Genomic DNA, 25,826 nt, shown 5'->3' with positions numbered 1-25,826 from the left:
GGAAGAAGATGGAGAGAGAGAAAGTTTGATGTGCGGAAGGAAGGAGGAGAGTTTCCATCTGCTCTGAGTTCCAACAGCAAGTCATGAGGTCTCTGACATGAAACACAGTGTCCTGCAGACCTGCCTCTGCTTGTGTTTATAAGGCAATTGCATGTTCTTCCATGTGATCATGAAGTGTCCCTTGTCATGTCATCATTACTGAAGAATACAGGCAATGAGCCACACAACTCTTACGAGTTTGTTATGGGGCATCATAGCAACTAGGTTTCTGTTTTAGACTTCTTTTTTTAATCCCCTTCCTGTCTCCTTATGCTGTGGAGCACCGCGGCTGGACCATTGTGGTGGAAATAGTTTGGTCATAGAGATATAGCAAAGGTAGAAGAAAGAAAGAAAATGTTTGTCTGAGTGATGTCAGCGGGAGAGACCACTATGCTACTATAAAGCGTAAAACAGCCACACAAAGCCCATAAACAAAACCCAACATTTTACAGCACATCACCACGGCGCTCCAACTCTCCTACTCCTCTCTAACTTTGCTGCTTTTAGAGCATTTTCTCCTCTCCACGCTCTCTCTGTGGTATCGTTATTCGTTTCTATTGGTCATGGCTCTTGAGGAGTCTCCAGACAGGAGCCAGTGATCGTGACATGTTCTCAGTGACAGATGTGCCATTTTGTGTGAGGAATACAACAGTTGACAGAAGGAGATCAGTTGTACAGAAGAGGCTGAACATGGAAACCAACAGGGGATATTATGCTCATTGTGCAGGATTCTGGAGCTCCGCCCTCTCGATACCTGATCTGTTGTGTGTATTTACAGTCACAAAAAATTTGGATTTAGTTTTATGGGAGGGATGGTTGCTCTGCAGCCATCATCATAATAACACTGGATCCAAGATGGCATCCTTTTCTGTCGTGCCTGATATTAAACCTGACCACGTAGCATGCCATGGTGTAATTAAATGGGGTATGATACAGGCAAAAAATAAGTTAAGCATGAGCTTGTGTGCACTATATGAATAATAATATGAAAGGCATATTACTGTTTTTAATATTGTTATAAGTATGGCATTAAAGAGGATGTGAGTCCTGTATAACTACGTTCATAAAAAACTTAATTAAAATGGTGCAAGTCTAAAGTTACATGTTGGTTTCAAAAGCTGGCTACACATGCTCATGTTCAGATGATTATATTAATTGACAGGCAGGAAGGTGATTAGCGCTTGATGGTAAAGTCCATATATAAGATGATGCAAATCCATCTACAACTTCAATTATGCTTGTACCAACTGGCGATTGTATCGTATTTTGACGACTGAAGGGAGGATGGACAATTATTTTTTCCTCCACTGATATGAAGGCACATTTAACTTACTTACTGTCAGAGTGACAAGTGGATTTTAAATCCTTAATGTTTAAGCAATAAATAAGAAATGGTAGCTGTGAAATGGTTTACTTTACAAATCAAATCGTATATATATGAAAAATAAGGTGAGGTATGAATACCTCACCTAGTATGAAACTGAGGTATGAATATTATTTTGTGTATATGTATTTTTTTGTTTTGTAAAGCTATAGTGACCATGGGTTGCCTATTAGAATGTATTGTGAATAGAGTAGGTATATAATGCTTAAGCTTCAGTTCATATTTGTTGTTGTACTGTAATGTAATGGCTTGTTATCTATTCATCGTTAAATGTGCATTCTTTGCACAATAAAGAAAATCAGAAAAATTGTCAATAAGAACCAAAATGAAGTATTACTACTATGTAAAAAATACAATGTGGAGGCACTTCTGCAGAAAGTAAACATCAAACGAGTTGCTATATTTAGCAAAATCAGTAATAGATACATAATGACAAAAAAAGATGCATGTGTGGAATTATTACTCTTTCAATGGTGTGTTGTGTTTATTCAATATCGCTTTACAAAATTATTACTTATTGTAATTTGAATCCAATATTATACAGCTGCAGAATTAAAGAAAACACAATGACCAAATATTTTACAAAAACATTTCACCACTCAAATGTGCGTAAGTGAGTGCAGATTCTGTTCTTACCGAAGAACAAATCCTAAATAAGAAAACATTGTTGAATGTCAGAGTCTTGGTGAAAACTACATATGTCGGTTTTAAGAATAAAGTGCCTTTAGGAGTATTGCAATACATATAGTAATACTATAAGAGGAACAGTGCCTTTCAATATAAAATAAAGTGTAGTAAGTAAAGGAAAACACATAGGATAAATTTTGTTGCCCCTGAGGGCAAATTTGTCTTGGCACAGTGCCACTGTCTGTTTATTAACATAAAACAACAACAAAACATCTTAAAACACAGACACATTTTCAATTAAATTAAATTCATAAAGCCCAAAATCACAAACCACAAATTTGCGTCAGAGGATTTTACAATCTGGGCAACATATGACATTCTCCGTCCCGGAACACAGGATATTTGACATTGACAACATGGCCGTTTAAAACAGAACCTGGATGAACTTACCGAGCACGGCCACATTTTTCAGAATAATGTATGAAGATATTGTAGCATTTACTGTTTTGGAACAGCTGTTTTATAGTTTTTTTCTTACATTGTTTTGAAAAACAAAATTATTTGTTAGTTCATAGTTTGGGAACAATGTTCCACCACTCATCCAAGATTAGTTATTCTGACTGGAGGGAAGTTTGAGGTATTTAAATGTTTATACTTTTGCTTTTCTAGCGCCAAATTTTCATATAAAGCAGGTAGAGCATTCTCTGTCTAATATAATTAGCAGAAACACAACAAATCCCACCATGAGCAAGCACTTGAGCAAAAGTGGCAAGGAAAAACTCTCTGGGGCTCTGGGTGTGCACGGCCATCTGCCTCGACCGGTTGGGGGTGACTTGTGGAAACATGTATGTGTCCCAACATTATCTTTGATGTGTCTTGGAGCTTAATTTATGTATCTGTTCCCTTCAAACAGCTCAGACCTCAGTTGATGGAGTATTTTATCTTTTCTCGCTAATGGTTTCTCCCAGAGTCGGTGCTTCGTCTCAGTCTCGATTCTCTGTCCCAGTTGGGTCACATCAATGTTTTTGCGCCACCACAGGACTTGGTTTCTTTGCCCTCAATGGTTCAACAAATACTTTCTTCTTCAGCGTTCTTCTGTCGGGACATAAATCTGTAGATGCTTTCTTTTCTTCAACTAGGTCTGCAGAAATCTGCTTCACCTTTCACCTTCGTCCTCAGCGAGAGCAGCTGATGAGCTTCAGCTCCAACCTCTTGTCCAAGTGTCCGCACCTGGATCTGGGAAGCATTTTTGCTTCAGTGTCTCTGTTGAAACTCAATGGTATGGCTCTGAAGCTCCTATATTCCTTGTTCTTCTCCTGAGTCAGCTTGTCCTTTGCTTCTACTAGCTCTTCCAGCTTGCGTTCAGAGTGCCCTAAATTCTTCCTGAGCAGCATCTTAACTTTATAGCAGCTCATATGAAAGAGTCTCCACCTCCAGCTGGACTTTTGCAGAGTTCGCCTGCTCTGCTGCAAGTGTAGCCTGAAGACCAGAAACGGCGATCTTCCTCTTTTGCAGAGACTTCTGGAGAGCTGCGTTGTTTCTTTTCTGCTTATGCAAGCATCTAAACTCATCTTTGATGACAGTTTATTTATGACAGTGAGGCATTTGAAACAGTCTGGAGGTGAAAAACGTACAAAAACGGTCTGAAAATGTAGTTTTAGTGGTACTTTATAACTTAGAAATTGATATGCAGTAGCATGGTATAAAAAGCCTGGTTTCCTGTTATTCATCCTATAATCTAAGGTCAGTGGATGGACAGTTTTTAAATTGCTGGAAGCTGCTACGTGGGGAAAGCTCCACGCTCTCAATGTCAAGTGCCTCGAGTGTGGGAAAACGACAATGCGCATGCCCACTGCCTTTGGATCTGAACGTGAACACTTCTCAGTTCACTCCTTTATTAGCCCCACAGCTGGGAAATTTGCTGTATTTCAGCAGCAAAAAGGACAGTGCAAGAGACATGTTGAAAGACATTCGACTCGCAACATGTTTGTACTAACCCTTTTTCTTTAGACGTTGTCTCCATGTTGTCTTATAGAGACAAAAAGTCCCTCAAACATAGTATGACTTCAAATTAGTTAAAGTGTGTTTCCTCAAGTGGAAAAGGGGGACTCAAGTATCGATGTTGTACCCACCTCATCAATAGGGAAGTATAAAATCTCCCTCTTCTTTTGGATGGCATCAACTGTTGCAGCGTTGAATGAGGGTTTCATCTCTTTGATGACAACATCAGCTCTTACTTTGGCAGCTCTTTTCACAGTTTTCTTTCCAATTTGTTTGTATCCTGTGAACATGAAGGCAGTACATATTGATCCATCAGTCAAGAAGGTTTATGCCTTACATATTACCCATAGTATTTATCTCATGTTGAGGCTAAATTCATCACAAAGCTGAGTGCTTTGTGAAAGAGATGCTGATCTTCTGTGAGACAGCAAATAAGACAAGTAAGATAAGGTGTGTAAATAATCATAAAATGTGTCTTCAGTGCAAATTCATGATTTATGAATCGAAAAGGCTGCAATATTTTCAGATGTGAAGCTCTTACCATCCGGGCGTCCTGTCACTGACTAATATTAATAATAGCTATGAACTTGTTCACAATGTGTTTCACCAAAGATGTAAAGACATAGTTGAGTGCCTACTGGGCTTATTCTCATTCACCAATATCTTCCAAAGTGTGTTCTTGAATTTGATCTTTAAAGAAAGGTCAGAAGAAAAGTCTATGGCAGATTCACAAAGTTATCTTAAACCACAGTACGAGGTAAATAGTTCATACCTGTGTTCTTACGATGATGAATCCCACCGTCCTTGTAGATTCAAGTTGTGTGCCAGTTGATCCTAATCAGCAGGGGAAGGCCTGCCAATGGCCGTACTCGAGCATGAGACATTCGCCTCTCTTTTTATATATCAGAGTTGTAACCACTGTGTCTATGACTTTGGCATATCCTTCTTTTTATGCTGATTACTGCATTTTATGTTTTCAAAGTGTTATGTAAAACACGTTGGGTCAACAGTGCGGTGCTTAAGGGGCTAATGAATTAAGTTGACCAGCAAACAATAACAAGATATATTACAATCTACAGTAAAATGTGCAAATAGATGCAGTAATTGTCAGTTTCAGTTGTTGAGCACATCATCTTTATTTTTCCTCCCTTGTTTCTGTCTTCTTAGCACAATGTCCCGACTGGCCTTTATCTTGGCCCAGACTGGAGTTTGAGCACAAACAGAGGACTACATTAAACAGTTCAAGTACAAAGTTCTTTCAGCCAAAGTTCCACAAGGGAGATGATATGCGGACAGCAGCCTCTTCTGGCCAAACGTGGAAGTACACAGTGTTTGTGAAAGTTGGCAAAGGTCCTGACCGCAGGACAAACCGCATAGCGATGCAAATGTCATGTTCCAGTAAAGAGAAGGTTTAATGCACTCAATACCTCTTGGGTATATTAACAAAGTGCTTGAGGTGGAAAAGGAAAGTCTGTGTACACGAAACACACTTTGTTTGTTTTTTTGGGCTGTATAGAACTGACAAACTGGCAAACAGACCACTCTGTAAAATATGTGTCAAGACATTTTGCATGGAAGTATGTATGGATTCAGTGGTAACCAAAAATTATTTCAAAAAATATATATTTCTGTTAAGTTTAAGATCATAATAATGAGATCACACATACAGCAGCTCTCAAAACACTGTCCCTGTTTTGAAATAGGCGCATGCACTGTGTCTGGATTTGCAATATCAATTCTGGAAGTGTGTGTGTATGTGTGTGTGTGTGTGTGTGTGTGTGTGTGTGTGTGTGTGTGTGTGTGTGTGTGTGTGTGCGCGCGCGTGTGCGTGAGAGAGAGAGCGCAATTAAGTAAAAAGAAAAGAAGTCAGAAGATGTGACAAAACAAGAACAGAGAGTGGAAGCTTTAAAATGTTAACATTTATGAAAAATCGTAATGCACTGCCACTACCAACATTATTGTCTCTGCACTATTCATTTTTTGGGAGGCATTTTACGATTTTATGAAAGACAAAGTGAATTTCAAAAACCCTTTGATCTTCTTCACAAATGTCTGGCTCTCATCCGAAACTGTCCAGAGAAAACTATGTTGAAAGGCCCAGACTAAATTAGTAGCTTGTCAAAGAGAAGATAACTTGTCTGGGATCAATCCTTATGTAACATAACCATAAAATTAAGGAAAAATAAGCTGATATTGATTCAAAATATGTTATTCCAAGATACTTACGACATTTGCCAGAAATAGCACCGTGATCTCAAGCAACTGATAAATCCTCCTGATAGCTGAGGATGTGTTTCTGCCTCTGATAAATGAGCCCTTACAGAACTGTTACATCATGCATTGCTCATACTGAAGTCTAACCTCCGACAACGTGGGCAGCAGAAGACTGAACATGCCGCAGTGTGTAGCATCCAGTGGGGTGTGACTGTGGAGACGTGCCTGTGGATACAGTCCTAGAATTAGTCCAATGTTCTTAAGAGAGTTAATGTGCAAAATTGCCTAATTCCCTATAAGCATGACCATTAAAGATGGGCGCATGTGCATGCAACTGTGATATTTGGTGTAAACTTGGAATTTCTTAAGTAGGCTGAGTATTGTAAGTGAGTGTGAGTGAGTGAGAGTTTTTATGGGAGGAGGAATGTTGTTGTTGATCCTCTGATCCTCTAGAGGGAGTCAGAGTCTACAAATCCATGAAATATATTTATCAAGGGAGGCATGAGGTGCATCTAAAGTAGACTGGGAAGACTTATAAGCAGGCCTGATGTGAAAGAGATGATTTGTGTCTTTTATCCTGCAGGCACTTGTAAAGACCACGGTGAAAAAGAAGATCCCTGTACTGCAGCACATCATTTTCTAGGATTTTACATGAAGCACATCCAATTGTTCCAAGCTGTCATGGAACATATTGATTTGCCATTGCAAGCAGCAAAGTGGAATCAAGATTGCCACAGTGAGAAACTCAGTGGGAGAGGAATGTAAGTAGTACGCAGCGGACTGGAACAGATCGCCCCAGCTAATCACTCTGATCTGATTTTCTTATTTATATTCCCACAGCCGGATGACGGTTGGCTGTTAGATCAATTCTCCACTCCCTTCTTTTATCAGCAACAAGCCACTGCCGCTACCCACTACGTTAAATGACTCAATTGGGCCTGCTTTGTTGTTAATAGCAGTGATTATTCTTGTTTAAACGGCATAATGTATGCGCTGACAGCCAACAGTGATACAAACCTGTCCCGAGGGACACAAATCTATCAGTGGCGAGAGTCTATCTGCTACATTAGAGATTCCAGGCACCAGTGAAGCATAGGGAAGTAAAATACACTCAATATCAAGGCCTATGGAAAGGGCTCGTTCCACAAGGCCACGGACATAAATGATTAAGCCTTTACTGTGTAGTGGACTTCCAGTGAAAAGAAGCTGATATCAAATGGTGGATTCTAAATGATGGAAAACGCCTCTCTTATGTACAGTACGTCTGCTGATTTTTGGCTTAGAAAACCACAATGTTGTTATTTATGCATCACAGTTCAGAGAAATTAACAAATTCAAAATGTAAGAATAAAGGGAGTATTCCTTATTTAGACATGCTGTGCCAAGAACATAAAAAGTCTATGTTGAATGCTGATTTGGAGTGAGAGACAGAGAGAGTTGAGTCAGGTTTTCCGTGTTTTACTTGCAGAGGCTGCCTGCAGTTCTTTTCCATGCGGCTTGTTTGTTTACCCATCCCCCACCAGGGTCCTGTCAACACTACCGGCCTCGTGTGTAGGAAGAGGTCAAAATGTCCGAGATTCTGGCCCTCCCCTTTTTTTAACCCTGCAGCACCCTTATTACGACTGCAGAGGAGCTGGAAAAAGGAAGTGCAACAAGGGAGGAAGAAATCTTGAAATACGATCTTGTCAGGTGCAAAATATATTTGTATTGAAGCTGTAATCGCCTGTTTTTAAACCAGTGTACTGTATGTCTACCTATTAAAGGATATTTAAGTATCGCTGCCTGAGCTGCCAAACTGTGAGCTGCTCTATGTTGGCATGTTAAATTTTTTTCCCCTTTTCAATTAATGTCCAGTTTGCATCGAAGCAGCATTTAAGGCTTTGAAGCATCAGATCCAAATGATAGCACAAAGATCACTGGCACTACAGTTTCTAGTCAACTGGCATATGTTTACAGTATGCCCCATAAGGCAAATAAATATTCATACAGCACCGCACAGGCCAGTTAATGGGAATGTAGACTGTGCATTTAGCCATTTCAAATACATACTTTATTCTCACCACTCGCTTTATACAGAGCAAGAGCATGCCCTCAAGTCAAATTAGCCTAGTAGTTCAAAACACTGTACGGTTATCTGAGCATTCTGGAGATCTTGTTGAAATAAATCACACTGATCTGCACATCTCCATACATCTGTTGAAAAGAATTGAGACTGAATTATCTCCACTGTCTGTGTAAGCTCCTGCCATATGCTGAACAAGCCAAATGTTTTTCATTAGTGGTTGCTTGAACTGGTTTGAAATGTGGAGGCCGGGGAGAAGCTGAGAAAGAAGACGCATGTAAACTGCAGCACTCCGCCCTCACACATACGGAACATTCATTCCATGTGATATGATGAGAGCAAGCACTTCACGCTGCTCGCCCATTAAACTTGAAGCTGCTAAATGTTTCGGTGAAACGTTAGGAGGATATTCAACCACCATCTCTAATCTTCACTGACCTTGTGAACCCCACAAGAGCCGTATCACACGGTGCACTTCATCAGAAAAAACATACACCAAAGGCTTTGAATGTCATGACTCTCCTCATAATGATCAGATGCTCTTGAGCGCTCCCTTTAGCCAATTTGAAGGCGATCCTCGCCACAAAGCACTGAGCACGCTTGAGTCAATAAGCCAGTTAGCAGAAAGGAAAGTAAAAATAATGAAATTCTTGACTTATTTAATAAGGGATTTGGTGTGGCAGGTCAGGGGGATGTAATTCAGGAGATTGGACACTGATTCTTTAATCGACTGACTCAACAGTACATCTTCGTCCTCCCCTCCCTGATTTTGTCTTGTAAGAGGGTCTCCCTTGTGTAGCACTGAATATAAATCGCCCACTCCCCCTCCAACTTCTGCTCCATAGAAGCCAGATGGAGATGGAGAGTCCAGTGCTTCAATAAACGAAGCATCCTGCTTTTCCTGCATGACTAAGAGACAGTAATGCAGCATCCATTAACAATATATCATGCATTAGCAAATAGAAACCGACCCAGTCATTGCTTAAAAATGAAAAGAAAAAGAAACGAAAACATATCAGGAAATTGGAAAAGGGAGGCGAATGAAACCACAGTGCCACGGTGGAAAAAGGGCAGCAGTCGTGTGACTGTGTGCCTCGCTCAGGTCTCAGCGGTGCGCTGGATCTCTTACGGGAGCCACAGCTTCGGTCAGATCGTGTAGAAGCTGTTTGTTTTTGCTCCCTTGTTTTTGCTCCCTGCCTCTGAGCCAAGAAAGTATAGTGTGCTGACTATAAGGCGCATTTTTGTGCAATTTGTGCACTATTCCAAAGCGTTACTTGAGATAAGTGCCGAGATAAGTAAAGTGCTGACGAGATTGGGTTTCTGTCACCAGTAGTTAAAAGAAATGTCTTATCTGTCTCTGGACGATTTATTGTAATGATACATCCTCAACTGGGAGTTTACCGCAGCCAAATTGTGGCGTTCCAAGTAGAGAAAAGCCCATGCTGGGCTTCCTGAACAGATGACTATATCACCGTTCCTGGATTCAAGGCAGGTATTGAGAGTTTAGTGTGCATACGTGCTCACCACCAGAATACTAAATCAAATCACTACTCCTCATTCTTATTATCTGCTCCACGCTATACATACGAGCACACACACATGTCCAAAGAACACACATTATTGCACAGATGTCTTCATCATGAGAGGATGAATTCATCCCTGTAGATCTCTGCCCTGTCCCTGAATCCCCAAGCATGAGTAATTGTCAGGCCCTGTGAAATAATCGTAGCTTTCAACCCTAATGGAAGCCCTGCACATTCATTATTTAGTCCAGGAAACAGAGTGCTGCAAAGTGTCAAGGGACCTATGAGTTATTGCTCAGCGTGCACTTACCCTACCACAAGGAAAGTGACAGTAGCCCACCGCACGTTCTCCTCCTCTGTCCCCCATCCCGTTTTGTCTCCTTTGGTCCCTCTGCCCATCTGCAGGGTTTTGCTAGGCTCCACACAGAGAACCCGACATTGCATCACAGCTGTGGCGTGGTCAGACGGCCGGTGATGGGTGTAGTGTGACGCTGCAGACAGAATGACAGACGGTCCTGGCTCTCTGGTGTCGCTTCAACGCTTGACCACGGACAGCCATGACTGGTGGAGAAAGGTTTTCCCTGTGTTAAGGCCCTCCTGGGACTGCTGGGGGATTTACGAGGAAAGCATGAAGGAGGAATGTGGCAGGAAGGGGGGCGACTAGGTTCGCTGACCTGCAGATAGCACATGGCAAGAAAACAGATAGGTTTGATATGTGAACATGCCCGCACATATGCTCAGGGTAAAGGGACACCAAGAGCCAGTAAATACAGTCACTCCACACTCCAAAAGAGCAACATACATCAGACAGAATTCCAGCAATGCACTTAAGCCGTCTTCATTTCCTATGTCTAGACCTCGGAAGTCTTGCAGTTACTTAGCTTTAAAATGAAAGTGAAGGGAAGCAGCCAGACCAAAGGGAAGCAGGTTTTTTTTTTTAATCAGGGCTACAGAATAAGCAGAGATAACCTGCCACACTGACAGCACACATTCCTTCAAACTAAAAACTCTTGAAGGTATCCTTTCTATATCCATCTATACTCGCATAGCCTATTGAGTGAGCCTGTTTAGTCTCCTTAACTTCTGCATTTCTGGGACACAGAGTGCAATTTGCAAAAGCTAATTTGTTTTTAACAGCTCTTAAAACTAGATGGAAAAACCCCACCTCCACAAGGACCCACTGTTTTGTCTACAGAGAAACATGCTCGGCCATGCACCAACACACAAACCATTTCTTGAGATTCTAGGACTTTACTCATGCACAACACAGGGATTTGTTTCGTTCCTTCTGCACTGCTATTGCCGTTAATCTGCATTGCAGAATCAAACACTGGCAGGGAATTGAGCAAATTATTCCGCTGACATCAGAAAACAAACAAAAAAAACCATCTATTTTGTGACTAGAATCAGCATTTGTTCCGTTTTCGCAAAATCAAAAGTTACCATCAATTTCCCTGTTTGTTTTTGTTACTTTCCATCAATCGCATTTCTAGCAATAAGACCACATTAGAATAATGTCACCCGTCTGTCTGTCAGGAGATGTTTCCCCATCTAAGCCGAAATGTTACTTTATTAATAGATACAGTATGAGTTTTGTGTAGTTTTGTATGTTTCCCTTCAGGCAATGATTATCAGCATGAAGATAACAGAGTTCCATGAAGCTCCGGGCGTTTAAAGCATACATTAGCAGACCTCTAATTTACCGGGTGTAATTGAGTATTCTTGTCTGCGGCTGTCTTTTCGACTCAGGCGATTTAGCATGCCAGCATGTTGCTATAAAAATGACCCAATTAATTTGATTATCAAACTAACGTTCAAGATACAGAGTTTGAAAACATGAGTTGAATGACAAAGAGTTGTGGGTATGCTAATGAGGAATACGTTAATGATGGGGATGTGTATAGAGGAGTTTGTGTGTATGTCATCATATTTGGTTCAACAAAAGCCTCAGACAAGGATGAAACAAGCTGGGGTTGACTTTATTGAGTTAGGATATGATCAAATACTAAGTAGCAGAAATGCATGTTTTTATGAATACAAAAGAAGAGCACAAGGTATTTGTATCAAGTAAGTCATGAGTGAGCTAACTCCATTTTTTGCTGAAGATGCTGAGCTATGGAGGAAAGCTCTGTAAAAAGCTTGTAAGTGGACCATGTGTTATGTTCTTTTCATAGGCACATTTGAAATATAATTGGGTATAATACAGGAAAGGTCTAAACGATACTTTTATCAAAATGTGGATTATTTAAAATGTCTCCAAAATATCATTTCAGCTTCAACAAATGTATATTTTGTGGAATGGGAGGAACAGCCAGATGGCTGCAAGGTCTGAAGCTCTTACTGGATACAACGCGGTCTATAAGTCTCACTACAGTCACACATTTCTGGGACAGTGTTTAGTCTATGTACTCCAGCACACTGGCCTTTGAAAAACAAAACAATGGCAGCGAAATTAAAGTGCTGACTACAACATTTGAGGGTGTTAATGCTAAACAAAATAAAGTAATCACATTTATTATTTGGTTGCATTGAATTGCAGAGGCATTATTTTCCAAGGAAGTTCTGGCCCTAGGTATCAATTATCATAATGGCTGCCGTTGCCAATACCACACACACACACACACACACACACACACACACACACACACACACACACACACACACACACACACACACACACACACACACACACACACACACACACAGCGGTGCGGTACACTTGCTTCGCTCCTCTCTGAAACCCCCCTTCCCACGATCCGCCCACCACCTCGGGACTGGAGTCACGTGTCTCACCGCCCAGCGCAGCGTCTCTCTGCGAGCCGACACCACCACAAATCAAACTCACCCAGCGCCCGGTGAAGAGAGAAAGGAGGATGAGAGAGAAATACGGAGAGGTGCACACGGACAGAGAGCACCTATAGGACGCCGGTGGGTTACAGTGGAGACCGTTCAATAGAAGCTATCCGGTGGGGATCCGACATGCGATGTTTCCCGCAGAGCAGGGATGTAACGAGGCATCTGAACAGGACGGCAGATGAGATTCACACAGTTTCGGAGACTCTCCTCTTCCGGTGATCTCAAACAGTCCGCCTGTGAGCCGCGGGGTGTACGGGACAGGGGGCGCACGGAGGACGGCGGCTCCAGCTCAACTGTGGATTGAAGGAAAGCCATTCGTGCTGTTTTATTTAAACCTGCAGGAGCTCTGTGTGGAAGGGTGGTCTTCACCATGAGAGCTTCCTCAGCAAACTTGTTCGCCCTTCTTTTCCTGTGCGCCCTTGCAAGTGTGTTCTACGTGTGGAGCGCACTGGAGAGCCGGTTGGAGCGACACAAACGTGGGTTCTCGGTGCCGGGCGGAGGCTCTGCTCACCACGGTCTCCCTGCGGACCTCTCCGCCAAAACTTTCCGGGCATTGCTCGCTGTCCCAGCGGCACAAAGACCGCACTTAGGGGGCAGACTCGAGGCTCCCAACCTCACTGATCAAACTGCCTCCGCAGGAAATCGAGATTACCATGAGAATGGGGATAACAAGAGGTCAGCGCCGCGGGAGGGCCCGGTCAAGTTGGGCTCCCCGGTGGAGGATGGGGTATTTTGGAGTGAATGGCTGGAGGATCTCCTCCCAGTGGGCTTCACGGAGGAATACGCCCGGGCTTGGCGAGAGAGAGCCAGGACACACCGAATAGTGAAGCTGGAGCCCGGCTGCGGCAGGGTATCTAACCAGCTCGCCACGTTCGCAGATGGCACCAAAGCGTGTGTGCGTTACGGGATAAACGCGGATCAGGTGCAAGGGGAAACTTTGACATATTACCTTGCCAGTTTGCTGGGCATCACAAACCTGCCTCCTCTCACGCTGTCCCAGCTGGGCAGTGACAGTGAACAATGGGCAGCTGTGAGGACGCGGATAGGCGGATTGCAGTGGAGCGACCGGGCCGTGGTTTCTCTCACCGAGTGGGTGTCCAACCTGACCGGGGTGGTCACACCGGCGCCGCTCCGGCAGGAGAGCGGCGGGCTGCACCCTGTGCTCGGGGAGCTCTGGAACAAGACGACGGCGGAGCTGCTGGAGCTGATGCAGTGGAGCGATCTGATCATGTTCGACTACCTGACCGCAAACTTCGACAGACTCGTTAGCAATCTGTTCAGCCTGCAGTGGGACTCGCGCGTAATGGAGAGGGACACCAACAACCTCCTCAAGACACCCCGCGGTGACCTTGTGTTCATAGACAACGAGGCCGGACTCGTGCACGGCTTTCGGGTGTTAAACATGTGGGAGAAATACCACAATACAGTACTGAGCTCCGTGTGTGTGTTCAGAAAAAGGACCATGCAGCGCGTGGCGGAGCTGCACAGGCGCAGAGACGTCAGGCGAAGGCTGCTGGAGCTCTACAGAGACAGCGAGCCTTTGTCTCTGGAATTGGGATTTCTCTCAGACGAGCACGCTGGGGTTCTCCAGGACAGGATAGACAGATTACACAAACACATTTTGCATTGCAAAGGAACGTACAGCCAGCTGTGAACATCCAGCAGGCACATGGTGATGGATATGTTGTTGGCACGGTCTAACGATTGGCACACCTGTGCTAAACTGATGCGCATTACATGAACTGTCTTGAATACCCAGCTGAACTACCTCTTGTGAATAAAATGCGATGCCTACTTTATGAATAAGTACATTTGACACGTGTTTATAAGCTCCCTGCTGAGATTTTCACTGTACACCTCGCAGAGAGGAATTATTAAGGCCAGTCTCTCTCCTGTCTTACTTCCCCCCACTAATGCTCACAGAATAGTGATAAATATGAAGAGTTAGGCTATATTTGTGACCCGGGTATCATAACGCAGCCCTTTCATGTGCATTTGGATTCTTGCCTCGTGTTCTAATGATATATTCCTAAGCCTTAACATAAATTGACTCTTGAATTATGTACTTCTGTTGACATCTGACTTGCTTTATAGAGAACATTGTTTGCACAGTACATTGTCATAGCAGCACCTGCACTCCTGTAATTGTGTTTGAATTGCATATTCAGCCTTAAAGTCACAGGTGTACCATACCAATTGTAAATGTTGTAAGTACGTTGTAAATATTGTCTGCCAACCTGTTTTTAGGAAATTTGATGCTCCACTACTTTGACGTGCATTGTAACATTCCAACATCTCTTGTCCTTTTTGATAAATACACTGTAATTTAATTTAACTGCTGTCAAACTATGTGTTTTGTTATGCAGTTTGTACTTAACGGCCTTATTAGAGTGCATCAAATATTTATCTGCCTCTGTACAGTAGGCAACCTCCCGCCTCTGTAAGCCTCTTGCCCATTAGAGTGCTCTCATTGTGCCGTGGAAATGTCTTGTCCTGGCACACTACTCCCCAGGAGCCATCCTGTCAGCCACTCGCACGCTACAACAGGAACCGCTAATCCCCTATATAATCTCACTCAGAATGATAAAGTGAAGAAGACAACTGACATCCTTTGACGTCCTTTGAAAAGGGTTTCACTGTTCCCCAACTATATCAAAATGCAGTGCGTTTCACAACCAGAAGACAGATAGCAGGATATGCGTCAGTCGAGTAATATTAAATGTTCAACCTACAAGCGAGGCTGCACGGTTTATTGGTTCAATCTGTTCAGATAAAAAGCAAGAAAACTCCCTTTGTGGGTACATGTGCTGCTGAGAGACCAAGCCCACAATTAATGAGCGCTTAGCTCTCAGAGGAGAGCTGTGTTTACAGTTTTTCAAAGGCTTAATTTGTCACTGTGAAAGGTATTCAGGAGAAAAAGTATATCATGCCTGTAGGTCAGCTGCATTATATTTTGCCGTATGCTGTATGCTTTCACTTCACATAACCACATCTTTCTTTAATTTGACCCTTTTGGAAGGCATCCTCTCCTTATTAGTTCCACCACGGGCGCAGCTCTGTGTCTGATTTCTGATTCCAGACTTATGAGCACATCAGAGGGAAAGCCAATGATCAAACTTTTGAAGGCCTAATTCTTTCCAGCCTCGCACAGTTCTGCACCTCATCTGGTTTCTTTTACAACTGTTTTTTATGTATGGCCAACTCCAGGGCACACCACCACTGTTAGAACATCTCCACAGAGCGGGGTGAGTGCATCTTGTTCAAATAGCGCCGCGCTTTGTACTCGCACCACATTTCATAGCCTACGTGTCAGTATCAGTGAATTATGTTTCCCCTTGCCAGGTCACTGCGTAAGTGGCAGAGAAGCAGCAGAGGCTTAAGCAGGTGTAACCGGAGGCTTTTTCCAGGCCAACTGCCTGCTGCAGCTCTAATAGGGACTTGGGGATCAATATATGCAGTATGCATGTTGTATAGGGGGAAGCAGGTCATGTACATGTGCTGGGTGTATGGTTAGTATGTGAGCGTGTGTCGTTCAGATGGGGGCAGGGGTTGCAGCTGGGCTCTAAGCAGGTCTGTTAATGCTAAACTCTGCAAAGAGATTTACGACAGGTTAAGGACACGAGGGATTAGACACAATGCTGAACTGAGGTCTGCTGGGTCTAAACCAGACTCACAACCCATCCTCCTTTCCTGCCTCGCACAATCACCCTCTCTGAGTATTTCAGCCACATCTGTCTTCACTGTAAACATCACTCATTTGTTAGCTAAATGAAAGGTTTTTTTTTTTGGGGGGGGGGGGGGGGGGGTATATTTATTTGTAAAAGAAAGCAATTTCTTATCCAGGGACCATGCCAGCTATAATTACACTAATGGTGTATATCAAAGAGGTTGTTGAAAACCCTATTTTAACTGTTCACATATGTTCCTCCCTTACTTGCTCTGCCTGGCTTACTTCAGATCACCAAGCCCTCCACCCGACCCTCTCTCCCCATCCCCCTTCCTTTATTTGTTCACCCAGAGGCAACAAAACCTTCATGCACTTAACTTGGAGAGTTATACCTTGACATAGTCAAATGACTGCAGCTAGCTTGTAGCATCCGCAGAGGAGGTTGTCATTTAGTAGGCCTATATGGCAGTTAGTTGTGCCATCATGCATCCCAGTGTTGTGTGGTTCCGTCCAGATGTGCTTGTTATTTGTGTCAGGAAGCCGAATCACAGGCTCAGACCAGCCAGGGGCCCACAGCAGGCCTGAGCACAGACCCCAGGTGCTCAAGCCGATCTTTTTCTTTGTGAACATTGCAAACATTCCAGAGGAACCGAGGGAGGATCATCTCCATGGACACACAAACGCACACAGACACTTCTGAGGCAGACGAGTGGAAGGAGTCGCAGCAGAGTATATAAACCGTTGTTAAAGTTGGCTGAGATCCTATCTCGTTTTTTTTTTAATACCACAATAAAGTCAGGATAATCAGTAGGTCATATTAAAATAAAAAGTATACCCATCCATGCAACATTTTAAAAGGCACAAAGACACATTTAGGGAAAAGCTCATTACTATTGCTTTTCTGATGAACATTAGACACGTCTGCTTGATATTTTTACACTTGTGCTTGGAGGTATGTCAATACATGAGTGATAACTTTGTGATTAGGGAGCTTTGGAGGTGCTGATAGGTGCATTTTGTTACTTTCCCTCAGAGCCCGAGGTCACAGTTTCAGTCCGTTCCCACCCTTTATCCTAAACTAAGCTATCAGACGGCTGGCTGTTGCCTCATATGTATCAGAAAGACAACACAAACATAATTAACTCTAACCAGAATTAAAAAAAGTTATTATCATCCAGTGACAGTTGCTTACTAATTAATTTGCATGATGTAAATTATGAAGTGATTTGGACAAACAAGTAAAATTGGGTGTTTTGCCAGACACCAGGTGACTAACTGATTTCGACTGCCCTTTCCCCGGTGGGCCTGCCATGTGTGAATGGACGGACATTACTGGCATTCTTTCATGGCTACACAGCGCAGGGAACTTCCTGCGCATGACTGAATGATTTCATTATGAAACACGGCACACACTAGAGGGAGAGTCCGTTAGTCACAGCTGAGTGAATACGGGCCATGAAGGGTAAACTGGGGGACCAGGGCGATGACTGGAGGGGCTTTGGCTTTGGACATAGCCGGGCTTGTGGTGTGCCTGGAGAGCTGGCACAAAGCCGGGCTTTGTCCAAACTAGGGGTGAAAGCATAAGGCCAGGACCTTTGGGCATTCTTTCTCAAGACAGAGTAGAGTGTAATGAGCAACAGAGGCAGGCAAAAAAAAGGGCTGCACATACCTCAGCTAATAAGAGGGGAGAAGACAACGTGTTAAGTGTAGCGACCTCATCTGTTTTCATCGCGGCATGTGTATGTCCAAATTCATTTGAGTCCAATCCATGATGTCGATGTTTGAATTGGCTCGTTTTCACAGTTCCTGACAATCCAGTGTGAGTTTTGGATTTGCGGTATGTAGCCCCATTTCATCACACGCTGCGAATTCTACAAGTGTGCGCACCTGGAAACATCACCAGGGACTCCCAGCTTTGTCAATCTCTGCCAAATGGATTTACTTTTAAAGTCAGCTGTGATAGCACACATGCGTTTGATTAATGAGTGAAAAAAAAGAAAAGCAACAGAAAAAAAGAAAGAAAGTGAAGCAATGGGTTATGTATAAGGGCGATGCGTCTGTATGTGTGTGACCATGTAAAACTCCATGACAGATTTCTCCTTTCTCCAACAAGAGAAAGCTCCGTTACTTCCATAGCGCGATAGTTTATTTTCCCACTCTGCCACGACTACCAACCAGTGCTTCAGATCTTTGATGTAGTTCATGTTGACAGAAATATATCAGAGAACGCAGACATAAGACATTACTGTATTTTATTCCTTGCCATCGTTCCATGTTATCATTTGATTTGGAGCATTAATATAGCCTACAGAATGTATACAAATAGGCATAAAGATCTGAACATAATCCTTTAAACTGTTTTTGAAACATGTACTGTTTAACCTCAATTTGGATTCCCTCTATTTTCCCTTAATACGATTTGCTTCATGCCAGTCATGCCATGAATAAAAATAAATCCTGATTAATTTCACCACTTAATTCCATCCTATTTGTTATGCCTTGTCCCTCAAGCTCCGTCTCCAACATGTCAGAACATAGCCTACAGACAGTCATAGTGTAAAACATTTGCATTTTATACCATAAAAATAATAGGTCCACTGTCACTTATAAATGATAAAGTTGTTTTTCTCCAGGATGGGCTATGCAAGGCTGCCGTAAGTAAAAGTGGTAAACAAAAAGTTAGTAAAAGAGGTAGATTCAGCATGTGGCTTTTCCAAAAATTCTGTTTTGTTTATCAAATTGAGGTTTACCCGGGCATGACATTAGCTCCCTTGTAAAGACAGTGCTGTTTTCAAATGTTTTGCCTTGCTTTCTCCTCCTTACTTCGACTGAAATGCCGCACAGCATTTTGATTGACATGCTTGATGGGTTTTGATATTCCTCTGGGTGATGCCTGTTGCTTCGGTGCAGCCAGGGGACCTGTTTCAAGTACATGCCGTTTTGCTCATTTGCATTTGGATTCATCTCTATGTAAATGTGAATTAGTATGCTTATGGAAATGTTTTATTTCAACTTCTGCTGGCAAAAAAAAAGGGTAGTCATGGGGAGATAATCACTGCTGAATGCCTCTTTCTTGTGGCCAACTAGTTAAGATTGTGGCTGTAATAAAGACATTTCTATGCAAATGTTGAGAGTGGAGGATATGACTCAGTCCCAATGCTGGACAGAGAGTCGATTGGTGCAAATTAGCTGGTAGGACATATGAATAATATATAAGAATGAGGGGGTGGATTTTCTAATTCTGAAAAGGTGTGTGCAAATGATGCAGCACTCTGCAAACCCAACTCATCTGACACATCTTATCATTTAGCTTCTAAATCAAATCTTACTCCCACTTCACAGCATGAAAACATCTGCTCATGATAGCCATACTTGTCGTCAGTGGAGTTTTATTTTCTTCCAGCGTGCTGTGACTGTGTCATAAGGGCTTTGTCCTCTCCATGCCTGAAGTGCAAAGCGAATCGATACAAAGAAGGGCAAGAGGACGTGCGATACTTGATGACAAAATGCCCACAAGCTGCTGAAACAGCACATTCCTTCCTGCTAGCTGACCCCTTGCTCTCTGAATGTTTGCGCTGGCTGGAATCTCTGGCCTGTCGAGAGACCTGCGTGTGGTCACAGTAGTCGTTTTTGAATTATAGCACCCATTGGCTGCGCCGGTGCTCAGTAATTTGGTCATTTCTATGTAAATTGTGCATAGTAGGCTGTTGTACCACACAAACGCGCCGGCGTGCCTCGTTCCATAATAGTACACTGTTCCACTGAAATGATTAAAGCTAACTGTGAGAAAATGTCATGCCAGTCAATCAGTTAAGTAGATAGGTCAACAGGAGTGTAGATAGAAGAGAAGGGCACTCAGGCATGCGGCGACGAAGACAGGCACAAGAGGCAGGCAGTCGTTTTGGGTTGCGTCCAGGTGCTGGCTTCTCTCTTTAGAGGTGGGAAGAGAGAAGAGCTCACTAGAGACAAACATTAGGGGGTTTGTGGCTGACTCTGCATATTCACTGTCATTTGAACAAGATTGGACATGCCTTAGTGAAGGTGAGATGGGACTACCTAGTATAGGAGACAGCCGACTGAGACAATATATACAAAAATGGGACACCATTTTATACACACAAGTTAATGAAGCTTCTTTGACTGCATTGCTATTGTACTTTAGAATTTGGGTACAAATGCTGGCAGCATTGCGAGCCAGGAGATCTCAGCTCACAGACGTTTTATCATCCCTCCAGTCCTTGGCAGCAATATCATTTGATGGCATTGCTTTCATTACTTTTTATCCCCCAAAATATCTTGTGCGTTTGGACGAAGTTTACTTTTAAATAAAGAGTTTAGCGTTGTCATTCATTTTTTTTATTGCTATTTTCGGAAATAACGTAAATCCTGTCAGTACAACATTTCAAACATCCTTTTTTTACATTAAATTGTCTCAACTATGCTTGTTGCTTACGTCGTAAAGACAAAAAGCCTCATGAGCGTGCCTTGAATTTTGTCGAACCAGAAAATGTCCTTCAAGGGTGTTTCATTTGAATGGTTAAAAAGTTAAAAACAGATGCTCAAAGGCATCTGGGTAGCATAGTTTTACCTGTTAATGCGGAAACCTTAAATTCAAGGTACCCTGTAGTGTTATTTTTATACCACCAGTGACGCTATGGATCAATGCTTTAGCAAGTGAGAGCCTCTTTTGTTTGAGCATGAGGACTTGCATGCACATGCATGGACAAGCACACAGGTACGCAATACACATTCCTGGTGCCAGTTTCACACCTTACCACTGATTGACAGTTTTATGGTAGTAATATGTGTGAATAAGAGTAGCAATGCACGACAACAAAGGGAGGAAAAAGCAGACGGCAAGCATGCAAACAAGTAAGGCTGTCTTCGACCAAACGTCTACGAATACTCTACTCACTAATACTCACTTTTGACGACTTATCAAATAGTTATAATAATTAATTAGGTTTCTCCATAAAGAAGCAAACAAAAGCACCGTATATATATATATATATATATATATATATATATATATATATATATATATATATGTGAATTGTTTTTTACTAACCGTCTAACATGGGTCAACCTTACAAACAAGCATATAAACAAAACATAAAAATAAAATAAAAATTGATTTGCAAATGTGGAAAAGGTGTTTGGCCTCAAATGTGTTTTGATGTGAAATAAAATGATTACAAGACAACTCCACAATGAAACCTTAAATTCTCCAATTTTATCCATCGAATAAAAATAAAGGTCATGCCATTCAGGTTTGTGGGGAGTCGGCCAGGTGAGACGGTGGAGGACTTGGATGCCTTTGGGCTACGGAGGGAAATTGAAAAGCGGTATCCAATTCTCTTTATACTTTTATGATCAGTGGAAGTTATAGTCTTTATTATTCCCAGGCCAACAGAATGGCTCGCAATGACGGGGACTATAGGAATCTGAAATTAGCAGACACTAAACTGAGACGATAAAGTAGACAAAACAAATAAGGGGCAATAAAAAAATGCAGACATGCTGTCTTCTTTGACATTTCATGATATCATTTAATAATATGTTATTAAAGAGACTGCCTCTCCCAAAGACATTCATTTTCCCTTCCCACCCGTCACCTGACTCATCTCAAATAACAAGTCTGAGACATCCGGGCCAATCACGCCAGCAGCGACAACCATCGACACGACTGCAGGGTGAGGCTGAGTGTCTTGCACTTCGTGACCCCCATGATTCAGACCAAAGGGGAAACAACAAACCTTTGTGTTTCAACTTTATACTTTGCATAACACACTTCTTTTGGCAGCAGAACTGAAATGTTTCATGTGGGAGGTTTCAATATCCACTCCAAAAAAAAAGAGAGCACTTCACAGACACAGCAAGGGTTACAGGAAAATCAGAGGGCCATATCATTTAAAGAATCAGCAAGGCACAACAAAAGAAAAACAGGCTTGTGGTTAATGTCCTTCTCTTGATTTCATAGGGTGCTCTCTTCTTTTCTCGCCCTCACCCCTTCTCTGGATTTCCTTTCACTCGTTCTCATTCTATTTCTTCACATCTATTTGGCCTGTGCAAATATTGCCATTGTGAGATCCTGTGAGCATTGATTGATTGCGGGTAGGGGGCTAATCATCCGGGCTAGTTACAAAGACATCTTCCACAAAATCAATGCCACTAAAAGAGAAACTAAATCTTGTTAGGGTTCCACAATCCTTTGTAATAAAGCACTGTCTACCACAAGGGGAATATCTAGTGTATTCTCTCATTTAGTCTCCTTTCATTTCATTTTCCAACGTCTTCGATTTTTAAAAACAGCTCCTTTATTCAATATCATTTATCCTTTAAAATAAAAAAGATGGGGGTTTATTGGACTCTTGAGGGTTTGAAATATATCACTGAGATTAGCTACACTATATGAGTCAAGTTTAATGGCAGAAGTGATGGCCTCCCATCGGGAAATGGGAAGTATAGAGATTGGCTGTGAGATGCACTAAGACAGAAAACAGACATCTCCAGAAAGGGCAAAGAGAGTCCAAACAAGTGATTTATTCATTTGTATGTTGACTTTTATGTGCCTGGGTGCTTTGCCTGTCATGTGTGGAGACAGCAGAGAGCAATAGTCATGTCAACCTAATGGCTTCATTCCAGACCCTTAAATGCACGCAAACGGACATGCAAACGAGAACGATTTGTTGATCCACTGACTTGATGATCAACAATTTTGATAAGGGATAAATCATGTAAATCTGTTTAAAGTGATTGACAATGGAATGGTCTTTGGCTTATGGACTGTTCATCAGTCAAAGCAAGCCATTTGAAAATGTCACCTTGGGCTATAGAAAATTGGCCTATCGCTAAAGCCCTCCACTGAACCAGATTATCCAATCGTAGCTTAGCCACTGTAACTTGGCACAGCAGATGTAGTAAGTTGCAGCGGTGTGCAGGAGGCAGTTGTGAAAATCACAACCTTTGCATTTGACTGGACATCTAAAAAGTGGGCGAGCTTAGAATTAAGCATGATACCAATCTACAGAGGGCTGTTGGCTCCATGCACACCTTCCTAATCGCTCAAAGTTGCAGGTTGATTGATGGATGGATGTCTTGATATGTTTAGTGGAAATTGGTTGGTACTAGCTTACATAAGCAGACATCATATTTTGTTTTACAGGAAGAAAATATTTTTATATGAATATACAAAGAACTTAAATTCACTGTATTTCTTTTGTTGTGTGCATATATTTATAGATACACAACATGACCGTGGATGTGATGTAAAACCTTAACACCTACGGTACATTTCTGTGCACAACAGAAAACAGGAGACTGAAAGAGAGCACCTGGTAAACAGATCCAAACAAACCTCTGCTTTCACGGACAGACAAACAAATGGCGGGCAATGCAGTGACTCTGCTACAGGACAGGCGTGGACAGATGGGTGACTTTGAGCTTGCTGTGCAGGAACGACAGTCAGGCCAGGTCACGACCCCAGCTGTGTCCTGTTGTCATAACCCTCAGCCTTTTCCAAAAACACCCCGCTCTCTGTCTTCCCCGGGTTCTCAGCAATTTCTTTCTGAAGTTGCCTCTGGACTATAGATTAAACGCTTATGTTCCCATCTGGTAAAAACCATGAGTGCGCGTGTGTGTGCATGTCGTCGGCAGGCTTGTGTTCCACGCTTATTCTGCGATTCAAAGGCATATTACCCACACCTAAAACAGTTGAGCACCAGAACTAATCCATCGGCGTGGATGGCTGTCAACATGTTGCCCTTCATAGGTATAAGGATGCTTGAACTACCCCCACCCCACCCCAGGTGTTCCCATAACTCACCGGGCCTCAAATCACACGCGAGCATTCCTGAACTTCAGAGGCATATCGGCAGATGAGAGCCTGGATTTATGGCTTGCTGATAGACAAGGGGGGAGCTTAGCGGGGGAGGGAAGGTGATAGGGTCCGCTTCAAAGGGAAGGAAGCGTTTGTTGTTGTTGCTCTCCTACGCTCACTGGTGCACACATATGCACAGCTCTCACTCTCCCCCTCTGAGCCTCTGGCAGCTGGAGTGCTCACTCACGGGTTTACACACACACACAAACACACACACACACACACACACACACTCATACACACACACACACAGTTATCTTAGCTTTCATTTCATTTCTGAAACCTGTATGACCAGATATCCTAGGTGGTGATTTGTAACCGTGAAGTTTGCCTCTCTTCCTCTCGCATAGAGATGCAGAACAATTACAAACCCGATTTAGCCTTTCATTTTTCATAATATCAAAGGTGACCCTTCAAAGATTGCCTGCAACCAGGCCGGGGTGGGTAATCGGGAGAGTTCCCGGTGGGCCGCTTCACTTCTGGGCCGGTCGAGAATTTTATTTGTTGACATTTGTCACGTTAGTCAATCTTCTCTTAAAGTGGGCTACACACGTTCCTCATTCTGACACCGCAGCCTCTGCATGGGTTGTACCATGCGAGGAATTTCACCCCTCCCAAATAGAGTTGGTTCGGTCCGTAGCCTGTCTTTTCCAAAAAGTTTTCTCAGATAGGCTACCAATAGCTGGGCCGGCCCGACCGCAACGATACGCGTCAGGGAGGATGGCCGGGAGGAAGAGGGCAGGAGGGGCTGAAAAAGCCAGGTTGAAAAAAAGAAAGGCATTGGAGGAGGAGGATGCTGCCAAATGTGCCAAGCTTACCGATTTATTTTCAAAAGGACAAACACAAGTGGCAACTGGTAAAGAGAGACAAAGGCCTAATGATTAGCAACGTAACTATTCGGCTAACGTTGTAGCCTTGATTAATATCGTTGTAGCGTTGTCAACCTATTCCCAAGCAAAATATTAAATTAAAATATTAGCCTTTCTATATCACCCAAAATATGGCAATCCATAGACTTTGCAAATATTATGCAAATATTGATATATAATATTGATATTGAAGTATGCAGTAATATGACTCTTAATTTTTTCTTTGTAGCTTCGGAGCAGCAGATAAGACAGTCTCCTGCTGAAAATGATGAGCCCGACATTTGCAATGAGGAGGCCATGACTACAGGGACAGGTAGAGAGGATAACAGAGGAAACAATATGAATTAAAGTTATATATTGTAAGAAAGAGCAGTATATGACAGTACTTTATGAACCAATATGCATTGTTTGCTCAGAAGTGGGTGTAGTAAAGGAGTAAATCACCACTATATAATACTCATCCAGAAAAATGATAATGACCATGACAATGACGGCCCCCATGAGGTCTCACTCCAACAAATCTGGCCTACTGCCTAATTCATGTTAATGTGCACTGAGAAGGAAATCCTCATGTCTATAAGCAACGACACAGTTATAGATACAGTGGCTGAAACCAGTGCACTGCTTAGGCGGTTACTGATGCTGTAGATGCTGTTGGTGCTATTCACAATGTAAGTGTATACTGTACTGTGAGTTGAACTGTAA

The 25,826-nt window shown here is 42.7% G+C and overlaps 1 protein-coding gene across 1 annotated transcript; it reads left to right on the top strand.

Moving 5' to 3' along the window:
* The first annotated feature begins 12,989 nt into the window (after positions 1-12,989).
* On the top strand, positions 12,990-15,018 carry fjx1 (four-jointed box kinase 1). The gene has a single exon (XM_079224202.1). The coding sequence runs from the start codon at positions 13,077-13,079 to the stop codon at positions 14,358-14,360; it is 1,284 nt and encodes a 427-aa protein (XP_079080328.1). The 5' UTR covers positions 12,990-13,076; the 3' UTR covers positions 14,361-15,018.
* Positions 15,019-25,826: the final 10,808 nt, after the last annotated feature.

The sequence above is a fragment of the Taurulus bubalis genome, assembly GCF_910589615.1.
Source record: "Taurulus bubalis genome assembly, chromosome: 9".
Taxonomy (NCBI): domain Eukaryota; kingdom Metazoa; phylum Chordata; class Actinopteri; order Perciformes; family Cottidae; genus Taurulus; species Taurulus bubalis.
Note: the sequence above shows the minus strand (reverse complement) of the source record. Positions and strands in the feature narration are given on the sequence as shown.